Source organism: Balaenoptera physalus (assembly GCF_965194825.1).
Source record: "Balaenoptera physalus genome assembly, chromosome: 21".
Lineage (NCBI taxonomy): Eukaryota > Metazoa > Chordata > Mammalia > Artiodactyla > Balaenopteridae > Balaenoptera > Balaenoptera physalus.
In genome coordinates, this window is record NC_138902.1 from 23,305,571 (window position 1) to 23,319,026 (window position 13,456).

The 13,456-nt window shown below is 36.7% G+C and overlaps 1 protein-coding gene and 1 long non-coding RNA gene across 7 annotated transcripts in view; one reads left to right on the forward strand and one right to left on the reverse strand.

The window, feature by feature from the left end:
* Positions 1–12,737, forward strand: part of LOC309651742 — a 77,838-nt gene extending 65,101 nt beyond the window's left edge. The window contains exons 3-4 of the long non-coding RNA XR_014258350.1: positions 6,228–6,399; positions 12,605–12,737. This is a non-coding gene — a long non-coding RNA (uncharacterized lncRNA). The remainder of the gene's footprint in view (positions 1–6,227; positions 6,400–12,604) is intronic.
* LONRF1 (LON peptidase N-terminal domain and ring finger 1) overlaps positions 1–13,456 on the reverse strand; it is a 44,687-nt gene that overhangs the window by 16,850 nt on the left and 14,381 nt on the right. For 3 of the 6 annotated variants that reach the window (XM_082444616.1, XM_082444619.1, XM_082444617.1), the window contains exons 3-10: positions 12,590–12,712; positions 9,414–9,563; positions 8,652–8,892; positions 8,457–8,553; positions 7,043–7,157; positions 3,732–3,853; positions 1,167–1,325; positions 892–1,054 (exon numbers count right to left, since the gene is read on the reverse strand). In XM_082444616.1, coding sequence (XP_082300742.1) covers positions 892–1,054; positions 1,167–1,325; positions 3,732–3,853; positions 7,043–7,157; positions 8,457–8,553; positions 8,652–8,892; positions 9,414–9,563; positions 12,590–12,712 — 1,170 coding nt within the window. The remainder of the gene's footprint in view (positions 1–891; positions 1,055–1,166; positions 1,326–3,731; positions 3,854–7,042; positions 7,158–8,456; positions 8,554–8,651; positions 8,893–9,413; positions 9,564–12,589; positions 12,713–13,456) is intronic. The other 3 variants (XM_082444615.1, XM_082444620.1, XM_082444618.1) reach the window with 3 other exon arrangements.

Consider the following 13,456-nt stretch of genomic DNA (forward strand, 5'->3'; position numbering starts at 1 on the left):
TCAGTTCTTTCCTCATCTGCTAGCTATCTCATAGCGTTTTGAAATTTTAATGAGCCACTGTTTGTAGAAATGCCTAATGCCAACATTGAATAAGTGCTGACTGAGATGAAGGGCTCAAACAGATCAATGAACAAGTGAGAGTGTAAGATCTATGTTTTTCTAATGCCCTTCCAAAGAAAATTGCCTTTCATTTGATATTTACAGTATCACAAATCATTTTTCTGGTACCTAAACTAATTGCAGATGGTAGAGTAAGTACTGGAAATACCAAAAGGGCAGCATTAACCCTATTAGCATTAACCCTAAGAAAATTTTCACAATAACCCTCCACAGGTAAGATATCACCAACAATTATACGGACAGTGCTTTTATCTGTGATGCCCTAGAGTTAGACACAGTTGGGTGCTGTGTTCAGTTTTAGGTTATCTTAGGCATATCTAAATATAGAACAATTCTTCCAGGATTTTATGTGTTTACCTTTACATCAAAGTTCAATCTACTGATGATTACATCAGCTTTGACTACTAATAAATTCAGTTTAAAAGGGTAGGAATTAGCAGGTTTCATAACTTACATGGATTGGAAGTTCAATTGAATCCACTGCTATTGTTAAGCAATTACCATGTGAACACACACATACATTCTAGGCACTGTGCTGGCTGTCAAGCCAGTAGAAATGAACAATATATCTAGGTGCTGGTCTCCCAAGTTCTCTTGGAACTCACGATGGTTAAGAGCAAGATGAGGAAAAGGTAACTTGGAGCTAATCTGTTTAAGTATTGAGGGTCTCTGACAGGAAGAACTGGTTAATGTTCCTATCAGCCTTTATGCGTGTACAATGCCTAGGACACAGTATACCAGAGCATGCTGAAAAAGAATAGTTTTTAATACCTTAACATCTTCCAGATATTCAATGTCTGCAGTGCAGTATCCATCTTTCATCCCTCTTTTTAAAACCCTAAACCGCTTTCCTCCAACTGTGTCAACCACAGACCTCCCATCAGGCAAGAAATGTACATTTCTAATTTGTAACATACAACCATAATCTGCAAAACTAAAGGAAAAACTCCAATTAATATCAAAGTTCAAGCAACAAGCATGCAAGTTCTCAGCAATATTCAAAGAAAATTCCAGAATCAATAAAAATATTTACATAAAAAGCATACCCATTTTGTGTATCGCTGACACACATCCCAAACCGTTTAGTTCCAGTCTGTATACTTCTTCGAATCATCAATCTGTATCTTGGCTCAAATACATGAAGAGGGCAAGGCACAGTGGGGTAGGCCATAGTGCAAACAAATATTGGAACATTCTTGGTCAAGCTGAAGAAGAAAAAAGTTTCATTATTATATATCAGGACATACAACAAAAATGAGTGAAGCTTGCAACAGTAATAAATAATAGGCAAATTCACTCTAAAATCAGGTGATTTTTATTTTTGCTAAGAAAAGGAATCAGCATCCTTTTCATTTAAGCTCATACTGATACAATATTAATCCTAAAAATCTGTTGGTGATCCTCTTACTAGTAAATTTGAATTTGATATACAAAGTTATCATATAGAGCTAAGTATCTTTATGAATCACAAAGCAATTGATTATAATTACTATTTTATATTAAAATCTGTTTAAAATATTTCTAACATGACAGAGTTAGTGTACTCTTACTCTTAGATAACAATAAGAAAACGTGAGGTCCCACAAAAGACAAAAAGCAAATCATTCAAAATTTCTAGGCATTAAAATATTTTCATATTAACAAAAACAGGTAATTCAATGAGATAACATTTTTTCCAGATAATTAAAATGACAACACTGTTATTGCCATATTGGCAAGAAATGTGAAGGATAAAGGCAGTGCGCAGCTTTGGCGAGGGTGTGGGAAAACTGGCAGTGTGAATAGCACAACCATGCTGGAGAAGAATCTGGCCGTATGCATCAAACGCTCTCAAAAAGATTCATATCCTTTGAACCAAAAGGCTCACTTTTTTCCTGCAAGTACTGTAAGAATGTTCAACGTAGCACTGTGTATAGTAGCCAAAACTTAGAAGCAAAAAGAGAAGGCCAGTAAAATAAATTATGATGTAACCATAAAATACTACGTTTAAATGTTCAGATTAATGAGAAAAGGAAGTTACACAAATGATAGGATTAAAATGATCCCATCTTTATTTAAAATGTATTTATATACATTAAAATTGGGAAGGATATATGCCAAAATGCCAATGATGATTACGTTTGGGTTACAGATTATGGCTCCCCCCCCACTAATATTTTCTAGTCTTTCTTCAAAAAGACCACAAATTACTTAAGTAAAGGCAATATTTAATACACACGTTTAACATACCAGTCCTAGTTCCTCTACTTTTAAAACTGTATATTCTGCCTTCATTGAGCACTCTTATGAACATAAAAACTGGGGGCGGGGGGAAGCCAGTATACCTCTTAATTAGCAAAACTTGTAAGTACCAGGGGATGAGCTACCCCTTAAAATAACAGCCCTGTTAGTACACAGCAAGATTCCCTGAAGCCTTTCCATCACACTCAGCTTCCCTCACATCACTACTCTTTCTGTCATCCATGGATTTCCACTCTTCTGTGAGGGGTCTGGTCCTGTCACTATGTTTTAGTATTTCAAAAATATATCTGAAGCATTCTTATATCCTAGCTTTTTGCAGTGTTGGTCAAAAAGGCTTATAATCCTCACATCAGAATATTTTCTATCATAAAATCACCCAATAAAATATCAGTTCCATGAGGAGACAAATCAATATCAACTTCTATAAAGAAAAGATTAGAAACCTTTCTTCTATTGAAGGCCACTGGCCCAATGAAGACATTTGGTAGACACATATTGAAAAGGAAAATCTGCAAGCACAATTATTTTTTTCTTAGAAAGTTAGAAATATAAAATGTTTAATCTGTATTTTTAAAAAATAGAAACAGCATATAAAAATGACCATTTTGTTCTTTAGTGTCCAGTTAAAAGTAAGAAATTAGAAACCCATGAAAGAAACTTGGACACTCAAGAAGAGACTGGTGAAAAGACAGGGGAAGAGAAAGGAAAAAGAAAGGTAGAAGAAAGCTATACAGAGCAACAAAACCATGTCCAACCTACCCAGCCCCAATTAGCTTTTATGTGCTCTTACTAGTGGTACCACTGAATCCCAAAGTTAACCACCAGGTTTTTCACCTTGCTGATACTAAGTCATTTCTGCTAACAGTCAATATCTTCATTAATTGAGAATTTAGCCCCTAAGTCACCCCTTCCAATTTCAGTCTCAGGCCTCAAGGTCCCACCCCCCTTCAAACCTCTGATTGGCTAACCCTCCTGCCAATCCAGGCCATTTATCCTCCACCTTCCCCCTGCACCACCATGATTGATGCCTGAGGGATGCAGTTCCCAGCAACCACCTCACTGCTCTCCATTCCCGATTGATTCCAGGGCCTGATGTCACTGAAGGAAAACCCTCCTCCACCTAAAACACTGCTTCAGGGCAGAGAGCTGAGTCAGTCACTCCCAACAGAACATCTAGAAGTTACCAAATGAACTCTTAAAAACTTCCGTCTGTTGAGGACAGGGGAAGCTGGCCAATATTTGTTTAAAATATGCCTTTGACTACACTGGGTTGAACTAAAGACAGAACGTAGCTTGCTGTGAGGCTTCTTACTATTTCAAAGGGTAGTAGTTCGTAATTTGATTGTTAATTTTTATGAGAAGAAACTTACTGTGAGAGTTCAGCAGTTTCTTCATCATATATTTTTTTTCTCTCAGACAGTTCATCAGGCAGATACTTCACTATTAAATCTTCCAACAGCTGTGTGACACAGTACCTCCTATCTGCTAGATACTGAAAAACAATATTATTTTACATTCCAGTGCTTTTTTTCCTACAGTATAAAACAGGCAAAACAGTTTAACTTGATATAGTAAAGTCTTTATTACATATTTATACAGTCAGTTCTGAATTAATTAGTGAGGGGGACCATTACAATGGATGGTGCTAAACAGGTAAACCTGCCTGAGGCTTAGCTCAAGAGCATTAAAGACACATACTTGCAACCTGAACCAAGTTCTGTATATAAGACCCTTGTCTTGCTATGATCATACATCTTTATTAGCAGCAGTCAGCGCTGCCCTGCCATCTCCCACACCAAAGGCCAAGTTCCATCTCACAGTGCATGAGTATCTGAAACTAGCATTTGAATTGAGAAACAAAAATAAGATAAGGAATGAAGAAAATGATGCATTTGCCTTATTTAAGAAAAGCAAAACTACTCCCCTTTTTTTGTCCCCCATTTCAGTGGCAGAGTTTCCAGGTAATTTTTCTTTCAGATTTTCCTTCCATTGTCATCCCACTATGACTAATGATCCCCTTATTAAGAGGCTGCTTTTCCTATGTGAGCCACCCTCTGTATAAAATGGTCCATTTGTGCCACTCCCTTAATACTCTGAACACTGCCACCCTCATGCATTTTTGTGTTATTCTCTCTTCCAACTGCCAAAAGCCATCTGACTATCCTTCAGGGTCTGGCTCCAATTTTACCTTTTGCATAAAGTGTTAATTATTTTTTTGTCTCCCAAGAATCCCTTACTTAACCCTTTACCATATAAAAGGCAGTTACCACCTTTACCATATAAAAGGCAGTTACCATACCCCGCACTATATTACATGGACAGGGATACATTATATCTCTGTAACTAAACTAAGAACTGCATAGGCCCAGGGACCAGGTCAGTGTGTGTGCAGGATTTTGGACCAAAAAAAAAAAAAAAAAGCCCAATACCAATTATTTAATAAAAGTAATGAGGAAAAACTCTTGGGAGACAATCACAAGATAAAGAGAAGCCACCTTCTTCTCTGTAGATCCAGCAAAAAAGTTTTGTCATTATCCAATGAAGTACAGAGTAGGAAATATGAATGGTGGGGAAATGGGTTATAGTAGTGGTTTTTAAGGTTTAGCATGAACCAGGGCTTGTTAAAATGCAGATTGCTGAGCCCCACCCCAGGGTTTCTGATTTAGTGGCTCTGGGGTAGGGTCTGAGAATCTGTATTTCTAAGAAGTTCCCAGGGGATACAGATGCTGCTGGTCAGGGGAACATACTTTGAGAACCATTGGGCTGTAGACTGGAGAGACGTACTCTTGAGCAGATAATATGTACACACATAACTGAAGAGTTTATTATAAAATTAATCAAATGACAGATACTATAAAAGCAGTTTCATTACCGTTTTCTATTAAATTAAGATGTTTTAAAATTTAAGACTCATGTATTAAATTTGGGAAGTACAGCCTCTCTTACAGTACTGGTAAGAATCTATTTTTTGTACATTACTCGGAACCTAGGCAATTTGGCAATTGGTTTTAGTAAGAGTCTTATAAATATACATCCTTTGATCCAGTAATTCTCCTCCCAGGAATTTACCCTAAGAGTCAAAGACACAAACCACAGTGTCAAAAGACACAAACCACAGTATACTAAAACAAAACAAAACAACTTACATACCCAACAATAGGAAAATGGTACATCACTGGACTAGTATACTGCTACAAAAAATGTTACATCACTGGACTAGTATACTGCTACTGCTTTAAAATGTATTCAAATGAAAAAATGAGCAAAATGAAATGACAAGTAGGAGAAGTAGAAAACTGTAGAGCACGTCAATTTTATCCTTGTAAATATATATTTAGACTTTACCAATTATATTATACAGGGTGTCTTCAGGTCAGGACAAAGGATAAAGTTATTTTTAAACAGTATGTTATGTTTTAAAATAATATCCTTATTTTATTTTCCTTGAAAGTCCAGACATTTTTTCAGGTGAGAGAACTCTAAATTTAAAGCAATGTATCTAAATGTTAATCTGAAAAAAGCATAATAAATATATGAGCGTATCTAAAAACTCTGGAAAACCAGGAAAGACAGCATGTTTAGAGTACTTCACCTGAAAACATTGAGTATACTAGTTGAAATAACTAACAAACTCTTTAAGAAGGAAGTTTTTTTATCTTATGTTTCCTGACTTTGTGAACATTCTTTATGTGGTTTTCTGTTTCACTACATATAGGCTGGTTATGCTGTAACAATACATACATGCCATAGGAGATCTGTACAGAGCTATGTTTCATGTATAGGAAATTACTGTGTTTTCAATAGCAAAATGGTTTTATCAATTTTTAAATTATTTGGAAGACACTTCTTTTCTTCAAACAATCCAGGGACAGAAGCACTCTCCCTGATCAATGCTACCACTGCAACTGGAACTCAGAATTCAAAGGCTTTGGCCTCACCTTTGGGGACTTCAAGTCACTCAAGCACGACTGAGAGGGTGTTGCTCTCCCACTGGTTATGGAAGATACCCACCTGAGATGCAGCTGTTTGCTAATGCAGGTGATTAGTGCTTTTCAGTTACTAGACAAGGAGGGAAGTGGGAAGCTGTGCCTCCCTCTCTTCTCGCCAGGCCACCGCTTTCTAGAGCTGTGCTGTCCAATGCGGTAGCCACTACTCACATGTGCCTACTGAAATGTAAATTAATTAAGATTAAACAAAATTTTAAATACAGTTCCTTCTACACATGTGGCTGGTAGCTACCATGTTGGACAGCATAGATACAGAGCAGTTCCATCAATGCAGAAAGTTCTACTGGACACAGTTGCTCCAGATGTTAAGGGGATTGGACTAGACCTGAAATCTAGCCTAAAAATGGTGGTGGGAGGCAGGGCAGTTGGGCTTCCCCAGTACTGTCATCATTAAAATTCAATAGATTCCTGACCAGGTACTTGACCACACCTCCTTTGTTTAAAAAATTAAGTAAGGGGTCTTGGCCTTCAGACCCTCCCTGCTTTCTCCTCCCCTCTCCCAACTCACTTTTCTCTAACACTAGCATACGGGTAACGAAACAGAATCCCTTTTGGTCATTCAGCATATACAGTGTAATTTATTCTGAACCTATTAATCATTGCCATGGCTGAATAAAATCAAACCATGTTGCTACACTTAAGACCAATAAACAGATAAGCATAAAAATGTTTACCTCTTTTAAGCTTTCTTTACAAAGGGGACAGTATGGTGTGTGATCTAAACAACGCTCAAGACAATTCTTACAGAATGAATGTCCACAAGGGGTTGTTACTGGCTCGAAAAACAACCTGAAATCAACCAAAATACATGTTAGTTTTCACGATAAACTATCCATTGGAAAAACTGAACGAACTAATAATGGAACCATAACACTAATCTCTCTTTAGAGTAGAGGAGGAAGAAGGAGGGTCTCTCTGGTGGGCAGGAGAGGAGAGAAGGGGCAGTGGTAAATACAAGTATATCCTCCTGAAGCGTTTAAAAGTTCACCATCCACAGAGGTACCCTGCACTGGGGGCCTGGAGCTGTACTAACATAACCGCCACTCACATGTGGCTATGGCGCCCTTGAAATGGGGCTGGTCCAAACTGAGATGTGCAGTGCATCTAAAATACACACCAGATTTCAAAGACTTAGTGCAAAATTAATGATGTAAACTATATCATTAATAATTACTCATTTGTTTTTGTACAGATTCTTTTATCATCACTTTAAAATTGGTTTTCTTAATAAGCTTATAAAAGCCTTACTATATGAAATTCACAAAATAATCCACTAAATTATTACCATTGAATCCTAAAGAAATAGGAGGCTTAATATTCAAACAATATGGAAAAACTAATTTTTCTTACATTATAATTATTTCCTGAAACATGATACTTTGGAAGTTCCTAGAAGTACTGTTAGATGTATAGGTACTTCAGAAATCATCTGGGACTAATCCCCTCGCCTCACAGATGAAGAAGCCAAGACTCAGAATTAAGGGACTTGCTCAGAAATACCTCTCGTCACCCCCGGCCTGGTGTGGACAGTGCCGGGTGCTTTACACCGTTCCCTTGCCTTCAGCACAGTTTATGTACCTGGAAAATGTTCTTTTTAAACTATCAGTCTTAGAATTACAAGCATTCTACATAACGGAAATCCTTATCCAATGTTACTTAAAAAAAGATCTTAGAGTTAAGATATATAAACAAGATAGAATCACATACACACAATACATCATTGTATTCTTACCCAAATCTAAAACCATGGAGTCTCAATAATAACATGTAGAGCTTTTATAGTACTTTACAATTCCCCAGATACTTTTTATATTTTAGTCATCTGATTCTTACAGGACTTCAATATAGGCTATGCAAACCCTGACCCCACTTTCTAAGTAAGGAAAAGCTCAGTAAGGTTCAGAGATTACATTATTTGCCTAAGATGTGAAAGGGAAACCTAGGACTAAAATTCGTATCTTTTGATTTTTAATCCACTGTTCTGTTACTTCACATTGCCTGTTATTAGAGTAGATTACCTTTATCTACTCTGTACTTTATTTACATTAATATAAAATATTCATCTTTTATAAAATTGTACATACTTACCTCATGCAGAGAGAACACTCAAAATCTGAGACATCTATTAATTCTTCTGGGATGTCACCGTAAGTTAATGAAAACGTACAGACTTCATTGGGAGTTTCTATTAAAACAGAGATGGGGTTATCTTCTTTAGGAAGAAGTTTGAAGGCCATTCTAAATAAATCAATGTGTTTTATATGAGTGTAGTGAAATTTTTACCTCCCTGTCTTTTCAGCTTATTTCTTCCATCTTCATTTACAATCACATCCTGGTCTAAGAGAGACAGCTTTCTTTTCAGCAGAACACCTTTCTCTTGAACAGAGAGTGAAGGTTCTGAGGACACTCTTTTTAAACAATCCTCTCTGGCAGGCATGTCTGTTGAATTTATAGCCTGTGCTGACCGAGCATGGTTTAGGCTTCCTTTGACAGTCTCTGAAGTGACCTCTGCTATTTCTTCATTCTACAAAAAATACAACAAATAAGGGTAACTAACTGTATTTCTTTACTATCCTTATTCTCGCCAGAACCAAACTGAAATTTTGATGTCTTAAAATGTTCATTTTATTGTTCATTTAAACAGCACCAACTTTTAATTCTAAAACCCTGGCAAGTAAGTGATTTTTGCCAGTACTTAGATAGCCCTGGACATCAAGCTGGCTTACATCATAATAAGGTTAAAGCAGTTATGCTAATATAGTTCCTACTCCAAGGAAACTGAAATAAACACAATGTTCTATATTTTCCAAGAGACTGAAAGTTTTCTGACATTGAATGACCTAAATTTGTGATTAATGAGCATATACTTCACATAAAAGTTTTCAGTATAAAATAAAAGGCCACAGATGAAATTCTATTAAGACAACGCTTACTAGGTTGAAAGTACCTAAACAGATTTTAGTACTTGAAACTAGAAAGTGAAGATCTTATCTTGTAAAGAGATGGATACACTAGGCCCATGATTGTCTTTACTCACCCCCTTACCTGCTCTGGGCTAAGCTCACTGGCACAATGAGACTCTTCTATTACTGAAGGAAAACCAAAAGGTTTGTTTTTAATACATGGTAATGAACTCCAGGAAGAGTCCTTCAGGCCTTCTTTTAAGTTTTCAGGTGATAATAAATCACATAAAATCTGTAAGAGAAATATTATAAAAAGTAATGAAAAATAGAAAATATTTGGTTGAGGATAATTTAATATAAAGTTACCTAAGATTTAAGAATTTGGGGGAAATTTGTAGCAAATAACTTCATATGGAGTATAATCTACAAAATACTATATCATACACCTAGAACTAATATAATATTCCGAGTCAGCTATTCATCAATTTAAAAGAAAAAGAAAGAAAACTTGTAGCCAACTTTATTTTTAATAAGCAGGGAAGGAAAAGGTTAAGTAAAAAGAAGAACTTCCATGTTGATTAAAAAGTCTTGCAAAACCAAGGTGTGCCTCAATGGGGTCAAATCACCTCAAATACATGATTCAAAAGGAAGGCACGGGGTGATGAGTTTAGTAGCCTGAGAAGGTACCCAAGGTAAAGGTTGACGTTTTATTTATTTATTTATTTTGGCCGCACCCCGAGGCATGTGGGATCTTATTAGTTCCCCAACCAGGGATCAAACCCATGCCCCCTGCATTGGAAGCACGGACTCTTAACCACTGGACTGGCAGGGAAGTCCAAGGTTGACGTTTTAATATGAGGTTTGTAGAAAGAAGAGATCTTAAGAGAAGTGGAAAATATTTACCTTTGAACATCAGTGAGTCCTATCCTGTCAAAATAGTTCATGGTTCATCCCAATGTATATTTTAAGGTGGACTTAAGAGTGTTTATGTGAACTTGGACCTTTAACTACAAAACTCTAAAATTCCATGTGTTTACACTGAATTTAGTTTCTCCCTGAACAAGCGACCTGCACAGTCAGTCACCACTGCCCAGCATTAATTGTGGCACCAAATTGCAGCTGTCCGATATGAGAGGCAGCTGCAGTATCAAAATCTTGGGTGCTTCTCTCAGGAATATGTCTAAAACTCTCAAAGAAGCAGGGTGGTTAAGACAGAGGAAGAACCTGGCTACAAGGAAATGAGAGGGATTCAAATTTGTTTGCTTGTCAAATAGGCTGTGTGTATATGTACAGCAGACGATTTCTTAAAGCCTCAATTTGGAGGTTTGGTTTTTCAGCTGTACTGTCTCTCAATACACAAAAATCAGAATTTTTCATGAGTCTTTACAATGTAATTAAAAAGGAAATATATATACAATGTAAACAAAAGTGTGTGTATCTGTATATGCTCAAGCAATACCCCATCTATAATGAACAAACATTTTAAAATTTGGGTATGTTTTTACATTTCCCGATTTTAAAAAAAGGTATTAAACACACACCCATCCTAGAACACAGCAACTCCACTCCTAGGTATTTACTGAAGAGATATAAAAACGTATGTCCACAAAATGACTTGTATAAGAATGTCCATAGCATCAACTGGAAACAATCGAAATGAAAATCGCCACTAACTGTGAATATCACAAACTGTGGTGTGTTCATACAATGGGATACTTGGTAAACAATAAAAAAGAAAAAAATTACTGGATGTATCTTAAAAATATTATGTTGAGCAAAAAAAGCCAGACACAAAAGAGTATGTAGACACAGAAGAGTATATGCTGTATGATTCCATGTATACGAAGTTGTAGAATAGCAAAACTATTCTATGGTGATAGAAATCTGAACGGTAGTTGCCTCTGGAAGCAGGGAGATCGGGGATTTGCTGGAAAGGAGATGAGGGAACTTTCTAGGATGATGGAATATTCTATTGATTGGGGTGCTGTTACGTGACTGTATAATTTCTCAAAACTCACTGAACTGTAAAATTCATGCATTTTATTATAGGTAAATTATACCACAATTTACAAAAAAAAATACTGAAGAAAAATAAATATTTCAAGGCAGTAGGTTATTTTGCATTCACCTGACCTTATTAACGAACAAACAAATATTTACAGAAGTATAAGGATATCCAGCAGCATGGAAAATGCAAAATCATAAACCCTTAAAAAGTCTGCAATCTCACCAGGGCGATCACTCTAGCAAAGAGAGAACAGTCAGAAAACACACAACAGTAAACCATTTTTTGTTAAATCAGTGGGCTAGAACATGTATGCAAACAAACCTTATAGAGGATATAGCAATGTTAGCTGTATTCATAAGGCATTTGGAATCTGAGAAAAATTTCAAAATTCTCATACTTCAAGGTACATAAGAATCTCCCAAGGTGCTTGTTAAACTAAACTATGCCCCAATTCCAGAGATTGTAATTCCAAAGGTCTGTGGTAGGGCCCAGGAATCTCTGTGTTTACCATGCACCCGAGATGATTCTGAAAAAAAGCCACACTCTGAGAAACACTACGAAGGTAATAAATAATGTGGCATCTTTGGGGGACATCGAGGGGAGCATCATGACAGGGCACTGAAATTATATTAGGGTAGATTTTCCCAAAACATTTTTCAAAGACTCTAGTCATCCCAGATGCTCTGTGGGTAAATCTGGCAAAAGCTGAATGCTGTTGTCATGCTAGCAAAGCAAAAACTCTTGACAAAATCTGAAGAAATCGGTTTGGTTCGACCCAATGTTTTCCAAAGTCATTTGATCAGAGAACCCCCTTCCCTTTTTCCGCTTAATTAACACCTACTGACACATCACTGTACAAACTTTGGAAAGGGATGTATGCAGTACTGAGAATATTAAGGCAAAACAAATTGAGTGGGGCAATACTACTGGCAACCATGGAAAGCAAGCAAAGTTGAGACCTGAAATGAGAGGCAAAGGAAGCCAATAAAAATTCCTGAGCAGGAACATCATGACAACAATGTTTAATTAAGGATGATTAGTCTGGCTCCCATGGAACAAACTATTAGAGAACATCTAAATTTAACTAGGCAAAAATAATGCATTTAACTATCTCTGAATGAAATGTTTTGATTTCGGTAAGAATTCAGTATGCTAATAAGTATATAAGCCTGAAAACTACTTGGCAAACTGCTACTGAATTTGACTTATGGACACTCCTTATGTTCTTACCCCAAGATTCTAATTGGCATTTGTAAAAAGACCTGTGTCGTAGCCCTACCTTGTAGTATTATAGTTGGTAAACTGATTACCTTTTCTACTTCTAGCTTTGCAGGTGCGAAATCTTCATCAAGCGCTAAGCACTGAAGAAACAGTTGTAAGGCATCACCTAAAAAACCAGCATCATGGAGGACTTTTCCTTTCCTGAAGTAGACCTTCAATAAAAGCACATATACACGACTTTTACGGATGGAATTGTTTTTAAAAAAAAAATCAGTTTCAAGGGGAATACAATAAAAGTCTGCTTGGAAATACTCATTTTGAAACTCTGAATGACTCTGAGGAGGCCCAAGCATTCTTAAGGCATATTTACACCCTACCCTGGAGAGGCACCTATGGGGGAACTGAGGCCCAGAAAATGACTTCAAAACCACATTTCTAATTATATCCCTTCAATGATAAGTCCAGAGGGTTCTTTCTTTTTAACAGTTGTAAAGCTGTCCGTACGATCATTTTCCCTCTTAACATTCATTGGACTTGTACTAACCAGTCATGCCATCATGGGATTTTGAATCATTTTCCTTATTAATTTATAACTTTTAGAGCATCCTTACTATACTGTCCTCAAAGGCACAGCTTTGAATGGAGGAAAAAGTCACATAAAAAAATGACTTCTAGCTTAAAGAATATATATGGGGGATGAACTAATTTGCCTTGGCAGTTTGATAAAAAGGAGAATTAGTAAACTGATTATATATTAGATACATGCTGCAAGTCTTTTTTTAAAACAGCATGGGCAAGGCAACCTCCTTTGACCCCATCTACCACAGTAAACCACAGCCTAATCATCCAGTTCCCATCACAATCCTCAGTCAACTGTTCAGCCACAAGGACCTCTTCTCTTTCCGTTGATAAAACCTCCTCCATTGATAACCAGTTTGGATCCAGCTCTGCAATAG